This window comes from Anabrus simplex, chromosome X, assembly GCF_040414725.1.
Source record: "Anabrus simplex isolate iqAnaSimp1 chromosome X, ASM4041472v1, whole genome shotgun sequence".
Lineage (NCBI taxonomy): Eukaryota > Metazoa > Arthropoda > Insecta > Orthoptera > Tettigoniidae > Anabrus > Anabrus simplex.
In genome coordinates this window covers 182,236,508-182,252,055 of record NC_090279.1, presented here as the reverse complement: position 1 = coordinate 182,252,055, position 15,548 = coordinate 182,236,508, and the positions used below count along the sequence as shown (strand labels likewise).

Genomic DNA, 15,548 nt, shown 5'->3' with positions numbered 1-15,548 from the left:
CCTCTTCATTCCTGGAGACTCGATGTTACATTATGATCATCGTCGCTACCGGGAAGAAACCTCCTATGTGTAAAACATAACGTTTTACAGGACAGACAAAAAACTCTTTTATTTCTAAGAGATTTGGTTAAAGACAAAGATTATGAAAAATTCTTGCTTATCATTACCCCTTAGCTTCTTTTTGATGTCTAAATATCTGCAGAATGTTGATATTTTATGTGTTGTTTGAGTCATCAGTACATAGACTGGTTTGATCCAGCTCTCTATGCCATCCTCTCCTGTGCTAACCTTTTCATTTCTACGTAACTGTTGCATCCTACATCTGCTCTAATCTGCTTGTCATATTCATACCTTGGTTTACCCCTACAGGTCTTACCACCTACACTTCCTTCAAAAACCAACTGAACAAGTCCTGGTGTGTCCTATCATGCTACCTGTAGCCGTGTTTGGCTGATTACACAAATAATAGTAATAATAATGGTGATGATGATGATAAAGAATCAAATTTAAACCTTACAATACAAATGTAGATTCAACACAGCATCCCACCACAAAATGTAAACAGACAGGTTAGGAAACATGACAACTACAGAATTGATGTGGAAAGCGGCATTTTGCTATGAAAGAAAATGGAGAGGGTAATTGCCCTTGGATTACAATATTTAAAAAATTGAAACTCCAGACATGCGCAACGAGCTTAAAATTTTTGGTCACCAAATTCAAATCCATAGAGACCCTAATCCGACGATACATGTCGACTAATATGAGGACTAGTCCCATTCTACACAAATCTATACTTCTATCCTTACTAATATTATACAGAGGAAAAATCTGTTTGTTTGTAACGAATAGACTCAAAAGCTACTGAACCGATTTTAAAAATGTCTTCACATATAGAAAGCTACATTGCGAGTGAGTAACACGGGCTGTATTTTATTTTAAAACAATTCGAAGTGGGGTGCACGGGGGGGAGATCTAAAAATAATAGGCTAATATAGGCAAAATATCAAATTTGTCGTATAAGGACGAAACAAAGCTCAATTTAATCCTCTTGACGTAAAGAACAAAACTCAGTAAGCCATACGGGCCCGAAAACCATGTTTTAAGGCCCTAAAACCAACCGTTACGGAGATATTGGCACCACACTACCCCTGCTATAGGAATCGGATAAAGTAATGAACTGCCGTAACCATGGCAACGTCTGCTCCAGGATTCTACAGCAGCGAAATTATCTACAATAAATCACAAAAACTTAACATGTTACAGGCATGAAAATTGATATTTGGAATCCTCTTTAAAAATAAAAGAACACAAATATTCGTTTTCAGAAAATCCACTAAGGGGGGGGGGGGTGAAAGTAAGTGAGGAAGGAATTGAATTATTTATATGAGGATACATATATCTCAAAAAAGATGTTACAGACTTTAAAATTTGTACTTGGAATCTCCTTTAAAAATGAACACACTCTTTTTGGAAAATCCACTCAAGGGGGTGAAAAGAATAAAAAAGCGGGTGATTTTTTTTTAAATGAGTATCTTCTTCTTCTATCACTTTACCCACACCTGTGAGGTTGCGGGTGCGAACTGTGTCTCACATGTGGATTAAACCCTGTTTTACGGCTGGATGCCCTTCATGTCGGCAACCGTATGTGTAGGGATGTAATTTATACTTCTATACTAATATTATAAAGAGGAAAAAATTGTATATTTGTTTGTAATGGATAGACTCAGACACTACTGAACCGATTTTAAAAATTACTTCACCTGCAGAAAGCTACATTGGTGAGCAATATGGGCTGTATTTTATTTTCAAAACAATTTGAGTGGGGGCGACGGGGGGGGGGGTGAGATATAAAAATATTAAAATAATAGGCTAATATAGGCGAAATCGAATTTGTCGTACAAGGAGGAGACAAAGCTCATTTTAAGCCCCTTGACGCAAAGAATAAAACTCGGTAAACCCTTCGGGTTCGAAAACCATGTTTGAAGGCCCTAAAACCAACCGTTATGGAGATATTGGAACCTTGAAACCACACTACCCCTGCTCTAGGAATCGGATAAAGAAACGAACGGCCGTAACCATGGCAACGTCAGCTCCAGGATTCTACAGCAGCGAGATTATGCATGTACGTTTGGGCATAGCTGGCAACCAAAATTGATACACATATGACTTAGTATCTGGAAAAAATAAACTGTTGTGTAAGACGCTCATAGCACTCCTTTGGGCGGGGATGGAAGGGGAGTGAAGTATAAAAATAATAGTCCCGGAGATCTTCGTAGTACAGCAACCAGCGGTTGCCGACGGGCCTCCGTTTTTACGTACTGGCTTAGGTTTCAGCATTTTGAGGAGTCTGTTACCTATAGTTTAAACTATTTTCTATCAAATCATGGAGTAGTAGGATCACTGATGTTATTAGTGTCCATATTTTGGTCCACTTTTACGATCATTGTAACCATGAAACCTATATACTGTACACAATTGTCAAGATGGTGCGCGCATGACTTGAAAAAAAATTCTCAACATTTATACTCAGATTCATTATATGATGTGCGACATGAGTGACAAGCCCAGAGAATTATAATTCTCGATAATTATAGTAGTTTCTTTTATGCATCGCGTATTTCCTTTATCATGTGTAATAGTTATGAAATGTCGGATCAAACAAATAAATTCAATAATATTTATATTTGTGGTACTATCTGGCGAAAGTATACTTACACTAAACCTGCAGCTTTGTGAAGGGAGCAGGTAGGCGGGAATGAAGGAAAAACATGGTCGCAAAAGATCTTAGAGGTCGACGCTAATTAGGAACTAATATTTAGAGGCCCCCATGAAGAAAAGGAGAAGATACACTATAATTCCAAACATGACAAATAATTTCTACGTACTTAAGTAAATACACCAGTGATATAAATATCTAATGAAGTCAGTCACATCGATAGTATGAGTAACTAAAGCCAGTTTCTGATAACCCGTACGAAGAACGGGTACTTCTGCTAGTAGAGAAATAAAACCAAACACAGAGGTATAGTAAACTTGCATCATCATCTAAAACACTTCAGATAATGTGCATAGATTTTCCGTACTTATGCAAGGTGACACAGAAAGACCGGGAGGCAAACCCGAGGGATAATTACAACATAATACAAAAGTTAAGAAAAAAAGGCATTGCCACCAAACAAATAATATATGGTCTTAACTGAGAAGCTAAGTCATTTCGACAAATTTAGCGGTGAACGTGAAACTCGAGGGTAAACTCCTGTGTAAAAAAAAAAAAAAAAAGATAAATTATCACACTTGAGTGAAGTTAAAAACCAAAACAGGGGACCAAAGGATGAGCACGACCGCTCGCTAAGATGGTCAGATGATCAAAGGCACAGATCGTACCTCGCTCCCACCGAAAGAGCGGGGTAAGATCGAGAAACAGGAAATGGTGCAACCACCAAGGAGAACCAATCAGAATACAGAAATCAACTTTCACATTCACCAATAAGAGTTACCTTTTTTTTACATACATACATACATACATACATACATACATACATACATACATACATACATACATACATACATACATACATACATACATACGTACATACATTATCATTATAGACTGTTATGCCTTTCAGCGTTCAGTCTGCAAGCCTCTGAGAATTTACTAAACGTCGCCACAATCCTCGATTTGCAACTAGTGTTGTGGCCTCATTTAGTTCTATACCTCTTATCTTTAAATCGTTAGAAACTGAGTCTAACCATCGTCGTCTTGGTCTCCCTCTACTTCCCTTACCCTCCATAGCAGAGTCCATTATTCTCCTAGGTAACCTATCCTCCTCCATTCGCCTCACATGACCCCACCACCGAAGCCGGTTTATGCGTACAGCTTCATCCATAGAGTTTATTCCTAAATTAGCCTTTATATCCTTATTCCGAGTACCCTCCTGCCATTGTTCCCACCTGTTTGTACCAGCAATCATTCTTGCTACTTTCATGTCTGTTACTTCTAACTTATGAATAAGATATCCTGAGTCCACCCAGCTTTCGCTCCCGTAAAGCAAAGTTGGTCTGAAAATAGACCGATGTAAAGATAGTTTCGTCTGGGAGCTGACTTCCTTCTTACAGAATACTGCTGATCGCAACTGCGAGCTCACTGCATTAGCTTTACTACACCTTGATTCAATCTCACTTACTATATTACCATCCTGGGAGAACGCACAACCTAAATACTTGAAATTATCGACCTGTTCTAGCTTTGTATCACCAATCTGACATTCAATTCTGTTGAATTTCGTACCTACTGACATCAATTTAGTCTTCGAGAGGCTAATTTTCATACCATACTCATTGCACCCATTTTCAAGTTCCAAGATATTAGACTGCAGGCTTTCGGCACAGTCTGCCATTAAGACCAAGTCGTCAGCATAGGCCAAACTACTTACTACATTTCCACCTAACTGAATCCCTCCCTGCCATTTTATACCTTTCAGCAGATGATCCATGTAAACTACGAACAACAAAGGTGAAAGATTACAGCCTTGTCTAACCCCTGTAAGTACCCTGAACCACGAACTCATTCTACCATCAATCCTCACTGAAGCCCAATTGTCAACATAAATGCCTTTGATTGATTTTAATAATCTACCTTTAATTCCATAGTCCCCCAGTATAGTGAACATCTTTTCCCTCGGTACCCTGTCATATGCTTTCTCTATATCTACGAAACATAAACACAACTGCCTATTCTTCTCACAGCATTTTTCATTTACCTGTCGCATACTGAAAATCTGATCCTGACAGCCTCTCTGTGGTCTGAAACCACACTGGTTTTCATCCATATTCCTCTCAACGACTGATCGCACCCTCCCTTCCAAGATGCCAGTGAATACATTGCCTGGTATACTAATCAATGAGATACCTCGATAGTTGTTGCAATCCTTCCCGTTCCCTTGCTTATAGATAGGTGTAATTACTGCTTTTGTCCAATCTGAAGGTACCTTAAAAACACTCCACGCTAATTTTACTACTCTATGAAACCATTTCATCCCTGCCTTCCCACTATACACCATTTCAGGTCTAATTTCATCTATTCCTGCTGCCTTATGACAATGGAGTTTATTTACCATCCTTTCCACTTCCTCAAGCATAATTTCACCACCATCATTTTCCTCCTCCCCATGAGCTTGGCTGTTTGCAGCACCACCAAGGTGATTTCCTTTTACATTGAGAAGATGTTCAAAATATTCCCTCCACATCTCCAGTGATTCCCTGGGATCTATTATCAGTTAACCTGAATTACTCAAAACACTGTTCATTTCCTTTTTCTCTCCTTTCCTAAGATTCTTTATTACTGTCTAGAAAGGTTTCCCTGCTGCTTGACCTAGCCTTTCCAAGTTATTACCAAAATCTTCCCATGCCCTTTTGGATTCAACAACTATTTGTTTCGCTCTGTTTATTTCATCTACATACAAATACCTGTCTGCCTCGGCCCTTGTTTGGAGCCATTTCTGATAAGCCTTCTTTTTACGTTTACAGGCTGGTCTCACTTCATCATTCCACCAAGATGTTCGCCTTTTCCCATCTTTACACACAGTTGTTCCTAGGCATTCCCTTGCTGTTCCTACTACAGCATCCCTGTATGCCACCCATTCACTTTCTATATCCTGAACCTGCTTACTGCCTACTGTTCGAAACTTCTCACTAATCATATCTATGTACTTCTGTCTAATTTCCTCGTCCTGGAGATTTTCTACCCTTATTCGTTTGCAGACAGATTTCACTTTCTCTACCCTAGGCCTAGAGATACTTAGTTCAGTACAGATCAGATAGTGATCTGTATCATCGAAAAATCCGCGAATAACTCGTACATTTCTAACAGATTTCCTGAATTCGAAGTCTGTTAAGATATAGTCTATTATGGATCTGGAACCCCTAGCCTCCCATGTGTAGCGGTGAACAGCCTTATGCTTGAAGAATGTATTCGTAACAGCTAAACCCATACTAGCACAAAAGTCCAGCAAACGCTTCCCATTCCCATTAGCTTCCATATCTTCCCCACATTTACCAATCACCCTTTCGTATCCTTCAGTTCTAATCTCAACTCTCGCATTGAAATCGCCCATTAGCACTATTCTATCCTTGCTGTTGACCCTGACCACGATGTCACTCAATGCTTCATAAAACTTGTCAATTTCATTCTCATCTGCACCCTCACATGGTGAATACACGGTCACAATTCTTGTCCTAATTCCTCCAACTGACAAATCTACCCACATCATTCGCTCATTTACGTGCCTAACAGAAACTATGTTGCGTGCAATGGTATTCCTGATAAAGAGCCCTACCCCAGACTCTGCCCTTCGCTTTCTAAACCCGTCAAGTACACTTTATAATCTCCTATCTCTTCCTCATTATCTCCCCTTACCCGAATATCACTTACTCCTAGCACATCCAGATGCATCCTCTTTGCTGACTCAGCCAGTTCTACCTTCATTCTTCCATAAGCCCCATTAATATTGATAGCTCCCCATCGAATTCTATTTCGTTCGCCAAGTTGTTTCCAAGGAGTCCCTCGCCTGTCAAATGGGAGTGGGACTCCATTACTCCCATGGGTCCGAGGCTTGCTTAAAATGTTCTGAGCTCGGTAAATTCATGAAGCAGGATGCTACCCTACTTGCACATAGTCCAAGTGAGGATCTCTCCTCTAACGGGTTATGGACCACCGGTGAATTGTATAGTCCTAGCCGCCTGAGCACAAGTAGGGCCACGACTCAGAATATGTCCGAGATGCCCACTCCCATTCCATAGCAACTGGTATCCCGACTCTCAGGACCACTTACTAGGCCACTCAACCGTTGCCCATGGTTCACGAACTAGGACGTGACTACAGTAACCCACAAACATTTTTTCTCCAATCAAAAGTATCTTCTTTTTTGCTGACACAGTGATAATTAATGCTCGAGAAGGTCTTCATTTACGCAGCAGGAAATGCGCTTCCAGAACTGTGCGCGTGTAGTATAGTATGTTTCATAATTTAAACAAAAACTAAAAGATTAAAATTCACGTACGATAATGTTTGATACAACCCATAAATAAGAGGTTTTTAAAACAGAATTTAAAGTAACCTGGATAGGTCCAGGTTAATGAGATCGAAACAATTCTTCCAAGTCCAAAAGCCCAAACAGAATAAAATTTTATACAAAAAAATTAATACAATAAAATAAGAAATTTCAAATCTATTCCCACTGCTGTCTTTATACTGCCACATTATCTCTTCTTCTCCTCATCAAATTTAGCCTAATCGTACTGGGCGAGTTGCCCGTGCGGTTAGGGGCGCGCAGCTGTGAGCTTGCATCCGGAAGATAGTGGGTTCGAACCTCACTGTCGGCAGCCCTGAAGATGGTTTTCCGTGGTTTCCCATTTCCACACCAGGAAAATCGTTCTTCTTTCAGCCATTCGATTCAGTATCTTTTCATTCGTGCTTCGATTAATGCACCTCACCTTTAGCATTCTTCTGATAAAACTGTTGGATATGTTGCTGCCATCTTTCTGCCTTGTCTTTTACCCCCAAGAAGTGGTTTTCCATCTGAGCTCTTAATATTCATACACCTAGTTTTCCTGTCTGCAAAGATTTCCTTTATTTTTCTTTATGCTGTTTCCCTATAACTGTATAGCCTTTGGTGGTGCTATTTGAGGATCCAACCATCCTCTGGGCTGATGACCTAACAGAATGCAGCATGTACCTTTCCTAGAGCCATTCCTTCAGCCATTCTTCCTTAGCTGCCCAGCACTTTCCATCCACTTCATTCTTTAATCGCCAGTATTTTTTGCTGCCCTCTTCATTTTTGCATTCTTGTATTAACGTCCTTCATCAAGTAGATCTAGTATTTCCTGAGTTATCCATTGATTCTTAGTTGATCTTTTCTTATATATTTCATATTTGATACTGATAATTTTGTTAGATGTTGCACATAGAAGATTTCGGTGGGGTTTTTTATTTTATTATTATTATTATTATTATTATTATTATTATTATTATTATTATTATTATTGCAAAATGACACATAGGAGATTTGTTTCATTAGATTACATCGTTTATTACTTGAAAGTGCTTGCGAAATGAATAGTTCAGATTACTATAATAGCAGGAATAATGGTACAGTACACACTCATACACACGCTTGCAAATTCGTACATGTAAACTCACACTCTCGCTCCGTGTATTACTTGTACAATGTAATGTTTCACTTCCTTTATGTTCAAATGAATTTTCGCTGAAAGGGAGACTGTCAAGCAAATGGCTCAAGAATGCCCACGAAGATCTTACGATGGCCAACTAAGAGACATTTCCTCGGGACATTACACGCACTCCAATACATCACTCTAATCTCGATGCAGAAAAATAAATAATTTTCATGTATACCATACGATAAAAGCCTCCGGTGCTCAGACGGCAGCGCGTCGGCCTCTCACCGCTGGATACCGTGGTTCAAATCCCGGTCACTCCATGTGAGATTTGTGCTGGACAAAGCGAAGGCGGGACAGGTTTTTCTCCGGGTACTCCGGTTTTCCCTGTCATCTTTCATTCCAGCAACACTCTCCATTCTCATGTCATAGCATTTATCAGTCATTAATTTATCACTTTGGGAGTGGCGACCCCGTCGTACTAATAGCCTATATCTGCTTCATTCATCACATCCCTGACCCGGTCAATGACTGGAAAACAGGTTGTAGGTTTTCATTCACCATACGATAAATATTATATGCGTAGTTTTTCTTTTTAGACGTCCTCAGATTTCGCAGAGAATTTTATATTCAAAATGTTGTAAGTGATTGGAAGCTTTTCTTAGTTATGATGCAATTTTCATAGCCATACAGTAACACTGGTACGATAGTTGTTTTGTACAGAGCGAGTAAAATAAAACTGACCCAAAAATATTTACATTTTTTAAAGAACATCACAGAAAATGCTGGAAATGGCCTCGACTGAAGAAATAAAAAACTCAGGATCCAAACACCATTTCTCTCAGAAATAGGGTTGCCGTAAGGTCCAGGATGAAATTCAGGACACCAACCATAGGCGCCGACTCCACGGGGAAAATTGCGCACAAACATACAGTGGTACGGGGATGCAATCGTGTTTTTGCTCCCGTAAGAATATTTGATATTTTCCTCCTTGCCCCCGTGCTCAAGAGCAAAAGTCAGCACCTATGATTCCAACCAGTGTATTTGGGTAATTCCAAATGAACTGTCCCGTCCGTTACCAAAAGATACACTTGTTATCTGATGTTAATGCTAAAAACCAAATATAGAAATAATAAGAAATCATACTTTATGTAAAACATGTACTTCACAGACCATTCCAAAATTATATAATGTGCAATGTTATTTGAATAGATTTTTAAGTAACAGATGACACAGCTCACGTGGAATTACACATTTCTCCATAACACCAATAAATGAAAACTATAAACAGCATTTATTTACCTTTGCTTAAAGATATTTATGACACATAAGTGCCCTGATGCTGATCCCAATCATACTTTTCTGAACTTGACACACTTCTTAGCAACTCATCATTTTTAAAATGTACTCATGAAATTCCTGCCAAGATATTTCTTTAAAATTGTATTGCTGCGACAGATTCTACTTTCAGTCTATTTCTGTCATCTGTCCATTGTGAATTCATTAAAGAAAAATTATTTCTACATATGCATTATGGCCAGGTAAACAGAAATAGAACTGAGCCCATTTAAGCACTTCAGAATATTGCTCTCTGGATTTACATTTATTTAAAAACTGAACCCATTTATTTCTAGCTAACATGGATACAAAATCATTTTCATCATTATTCAACACGCTGCTCCCGGGCGGAAGTAGACAGCGTTAGCGTAAGTGAAGCCTGTTACCATGACAACGTCAGGTAATGACGTCAGACTCTGCTTCAGAATTACAACCAAAAATATTCCATTCCCTTTCAAAAACATTTGAGACTTTTTTTAAAATAATTTGCTCTGATTTTTCAAGTTCAGGACATTTAGGGTTTTTTTTTTTAATTCAGTCAGGACGTCGGGACACATGCTCAAATTCAGGACAATCCCGCTTTTTCAGAACGTATGGCAACCCTACTCAGAAACCACCTGCACAACTCAACTTCGTCTGAACGCTTTAACGCATGCACAGCAGTAAATTTGTCTTTTAATTTGCACTTGCACAGATAAACGGCGTTGAGATTTCGTCGGACTTCGTTCCAGGATTTCCTTTTCTGGTGTTCGAACACTTTTCGAATAGTTCCTTTTTTTTATTCGTTACAGAGCCCATTTCACATCAGTTTGACACTATGATTTGCATTGCAGATTTTGCTGGAGGTCCTGCCAAAACTCTTCCAGTCTTAAACTCTTGGGCAAACATTTCCGGACAGGTTTTCCACGAATCGTGCTTCGCATAACACTCGACAATGAACACGCGCTGTTTTATCGTGAGCACCATTCAACTGGTCACTAAACACTTCAGTTCCTCTCACTCACTCACACGTAATAATACAATGACGTACTCGGGAGATGCGCACGCGCAGACTTGTGACAGCAATAGATTGGTGCATCGAAATCATGGTTTCCAGCATTCGTGCGAAGGTCAATTCCGCGTCAGTCTTATCAATATCATCCAGGCAACTTTTATTTTGTCCACCCAGTACATCCTGTGATTGTGCTTCTAGACAATAATTTTGAAGCTAAGATAACAACGGTCGACATTCGTAATTCTAATTTTGATTTTCTTCTTATTCGCTCTATTATTTTTACAGTAAGGTTTTTTGAAAACTTAAACTCTCTCAGATAACAGATTTTGCACTTTGAGATCTTAAGTTGGTGTTTCCTGTCGTAAGTGCTACTCATACGTTTTGTTTCTGCCTCATTAACTCTGAGTTATCTAATCTTTCGTAAGTTCTTATTTTTATTATTCTAATTTTTGTTTCCATTTCCTATTCTCATTCTTATTTTTATTACAATTCCTATTCTTTCTCTTGTTTCACACTTGCCAAAAACTGCTTTCTTAAGAAAGTTCCGTACTTTGTTTCAGCTTGTAACCCCAGGCAAGGTAGAAACCGAATTTCGTGATAACCGCCCCAACTTCCAGACAGAAGCGGTCAAAAATATGCCAGGCCTGGAGTCCGAAGACGTTGCGGACGCCGTGCTGTACGCTCTTGCAACGCCTCCACATGTACAGGTAATTTAAAACATCTATATTCTTACAATTTACCCTTTAATTGGGTAGAATTATATTTCAGTGCCAACTTGTTAACAGCGAGTGTTTAAAAAATAAGTATTCCACTCGGTCGAAGACATCGTCAGTTTTTGAGCTTTTGGGTAATTTCACAATGCCCTGTGTGATTTTTCCCGCTCTGAAACAGGTGATATCCATTAATTCGTACAAGATCATTTTGGTTATTGAATTTTCTAGTTTGCATTTCCTTGAAAAGTCGCCTTACTTTCACTTCGTCTCGCAAGTCCAGTCACCCCGCACAGCAGCTGCATGCAGACAGATATGGACATATGGCATCTGACTACAATACACGACAACTGTTCGTTGGCTTGACTCCAGAGAAAGTCAGCCACTCACACACAGTACTCTAAGGCAATACACATTCAGTACTCCAAGGCAGTACACACTCAGTACTTCACTCAGTGCGCGACGATGCTCTGACTCCGGTGGGACACCGACAACAGCCAGCACTATAATCCGCGAAACTTTTAGTGATACTTCGTTTTACGGGGGTGAGGAGTAAGGAGGGAATTACCCCGGTTCCGGTAATACTGCCAACTGAATGGAAATGAAATCTGAATTGAATCTATAGTATGATCGATGGATATGAATTGTCTAAACTTTTATTATCTTAAGCCAACAACTGTGTGACACACACATTATATAACATTTCTCGATGCGAATCTTGTTCCTAGCATGAATTCTCAGACATATCACTTTCACAATCGCACTGCTATCTGCAGTACTATTAATTACAATCTCATCCATGGCTATTTCCATGACACCGTCGTGCCTCGAGTATTCCTCTTCCAGTTCTTTCACCTTTCTGCAATACCCCTCCCAATATGCGGCAGATACTGAATGGAATGACTCGTTGGTCAGTCGTCGTAAGTTAGCTGCTGACACGTCTCCCGTAATACTTTCCTCAATCCTGCTCAATCCTAACCTATATTTTGGCTTTGCTGTGTAAATAACAACAGTACGTAAAGTGTAGCAATTACACCGCCAGATGTCACGGCGATGCACTTTTTGTGTCCAAGGTTGCCAATACAAATGTCGAAGATAACCGAGGTCTACCGATTCAGCCCTAGGGAGCCGAAGTATCACTAAAAGTTTCGCGGATAATACTACCGTCGCAATCCATCTACCGAACTGGCTGTTCGCGGCTAGCTTCCTTTTTATATCCTGATGACTGAGTATTAGAATATTTGTGGTACGGCTAAGGGAAGGTTCTCGTTTCCAGTTACAGAAGGCCCACGGGGGAACCACATGAAAGCACAATCAAGAAGATTGTGGGAGGTTCCCGGTCTGATTCATGAATCCCTTCCAGGAAGTACCGAAGTGGGCTACGACAGGACTAACACGTAACAATATGATTTTTCTCTAGGTGGGGGAGTAATTAAGGAAATTGAGTCATTAACGAACATAATAAATTAGCTCTTTTTAATTTGAGAAAACAATATAATCTTACCATCTTAGGAAGCTTAATATTTAATAAATTCACACACTATTACTTTCTTGAAGGTCAAACAATCGAAATAATCTGAACAATTCTACCAGGATTTTGATGACCTAAAAATGTTTAAAAAATTATCTATAAAATGACGGTAAAATTACAGTAAAATAATCCTAAAATTTTAAAAAATTACATTATTTTTAAATAAAATTGTACAGTCAATTTACTAATCGGGTTGGTATAACCTATATTTATCTTATAGACATTATAATACGCTTTTGGGCTTTTGTCCTGTGAAGAAAACAAGATGAAATTATTTACGTTTCGCAGAGAAGTTAGCTCCGCGTTTTCAAAAGAAAATCTCGACTTTTCACGAGAAAAACTTCTCCAATTGGAGGTGTCTCTCCTGGAATGTGGAGATTTCCAACAAATAAGCGGTGAACAAAATTTCTTTACTTCCGACTCTGACAAAGGGTTGTGAAGATTCCCAGGTTTCCGCATTCATCCTCATCCGTATTCATCCAATACCTCACGCGTAAATGCTTCAAAATCCTCAAACACGTAAGAAAATTTCTCCGAAAGTATAAAATAGTCCGATAAATTCCACAAAGTGACCAAATAATGCCGTATAATTTTAGAAAATGACCTACAAATACAAAATGGCAAAAAAAATGACAAAAAATGACCTAAACATTCACATATCTACAATGTGAGAACTATGATCAGGATTTCTGCACAAGTTAGCAATGTCTGTTGTGAACCAATTAAAAGATGTCATGGCATCAAACTCGTAGCCCTACTAATCACCAGCAAATACAGAGGAACTATAACAGAGCACTAAACACGCATTTGATGTTAATGATGAGATTGGTAAATCTTTCGTACATCGTTGTAGGAAATACATTAAAATAACGGTGAACTGTAGGGAAACTGACTTTTTGGGACATCCTGTATTTTCAGAGAACCTTGGACGGGTCGCCCATTGTCATCAAATTTGAGATTTGTACAGATTTTTCTCATTAAAACACCTACTCCAATGTTACTTAACTGGAGAATTTACTTAAAACAAATGCTAAGAATTTCTAAGTTTTTCCTGCAATAATTTAATATATACAGGAACCTTGACACTTTTAACACTGACAGTATTACCACTTACGTCAGTATAACCTTAATGTACTTTATGCATATTATTAAAACTAAATGATACCCGGCGTAAGCTGCTACGCCTCAATAAATAGAATGTGTTTTCAATTAATTATATTTTATGACATTTTTATTAAATATTTTTTCATTATTTTTGGTTTTATATATATTTTTATTATTTCATTTAATTTTAATTTCACTTACAAAACAAAGAAGTAATTAATATAAATACTGTATGTTCTGTTTTTTAGATACCTATGTATATTGATTTGATCAAAATATTTGTATTTGCTTACATAAATGTCAATTTATTGCATGAGGCATGATTTTCATTGCTACGCGAGTCTCGATTGATTTTCATTTCCGTGGCATTTTGGTAAATTTTCTCTAAATTCTAAAAAAAATGAAATATTTCAGTTTTTCATATTAAAAATAGAATAGCACCACTAAAAATATTAATTCCTCGTTGAAAAAATTTCTAATGACGAAGAAAAGAGCAAATACAGTTGTAATGAAAATGTGTGCCATAATTTACTTGAATGCAGGTCACATTTATACATGCTGTTTTCAATACCAGGCAATGAGTTGCCTACTGTAGTTACATGAAAGTATATCTCGATCACGGCATATTGAATTACTGTTTCCAAATAACAGGCAATGAGTTGCCTAGTTCCACGAACCTCCTACGACTTCTTAAAACATGGTGGCCTGTTCCTATCCCCCTATATACAGCATTTCTTACCGGACTATCACGATACAGAGTAAGTCGCTGTCGCATAGCGACAACCTCTCCATCAAAGTCAATCCAATCTTGGTGCGGCTTTGTAATTAAATTAATTACATAAAATAAATATATTTTTTCAAGAAATGCAAGGTTTTTGCTATACTATTGAGACGATTTGGAAGATTTTGGTACAAACCGCACCTGTTAACTCCCTATGGTTTAAGAGCTTGAGTTTTGTGAAATATGTACGTTAACGTTTTGTATATATATAGATACTTCAACAACATCTTATTTCTTTTCCAGATTCACGAAATAATCATCAAGCCAGTGGGTGAAATCCTGTAGATGGTGCTAAAGTGAATGGTTCTGCGAGAGTGGTTCCATTGTTCTGTATGCATCCATGCATTGAAATTATTTTTACTTTAAAAAATACACTGTTAAAGAAAAATAAAATCTAGAATAGTTTGATTCTTACTATTTCTTGTTCCGTAACTATAGGCTATTCATTCGAACCTGTATGGGACTCTCACCAGAATTACTTTCTCAAGAACTGGAAAAAATCCAAAGAAAAGCAGGTCGATATATTCTACGTGATTTCCGACGAAAGAGTAGCGTTACAAAAATGTTGCAACGTTTGGGCTGCGAAGACCCCAGAGAAAGGAGAAGAGCTGCTCGACTACGTGATATGTGCCCAACGATCAGTGGAGAGACGGCGTGCAATGACATTAGTAGCATAATAATTTTCAGTGGTGTCTTTAAAAGTAGGAAAGGTCACAATATGAAGTTAAAGTTGGAATTCAAGAGGTCAAATTGGGGCAAATATTCGTTTATACACAGTTCAAAAAAATTAGGGGAACATGTTTAATAACGTCTGGTATGTGACCGTTAATTTGGTATATGGGCTTCCAACGGTCGTACAGCATACCTTGAGACCTTAGCTACTCAGGATATGTCAAATCGAAGTTATATTCC

The 15,548-nt window shown here is 38.4% G+C and overlaps 1 protein-coding gene across 2 annotated transcripts in view; it reads left to right on the top strand.

Annotated features, from left to right (window-relative positions):
- The window catches only part of LOC136885923 (dehydrogenase/reductase SDR family member 11), a 96,245-nt gene extending 81,201 nt beyond the window's left edge, over positions 1 to 15,044 (top strand). For both annotated transcript variants that reach the window (XM_068230693.1, XM_067158617.2), the window contains exons 5-6: positions 11,071 to 11,217; positions 14,880 to 15,044. In XM_068230693.1, coding sequence (XP_068086794.1) covers positions 11,071 to 11,217; positions 14,880 to 14,921 — 189 coding nt within the window. In that variant the 3' untranslated portion in view covers positions 14,922 to 15,044. The remainder of the gene's footprint in view (positions 1 to 11,070; positions 11,218 to 14,879) is intronic.
- Positions 15,045 to 15,548: the final 504 nt, after the last annotated feature.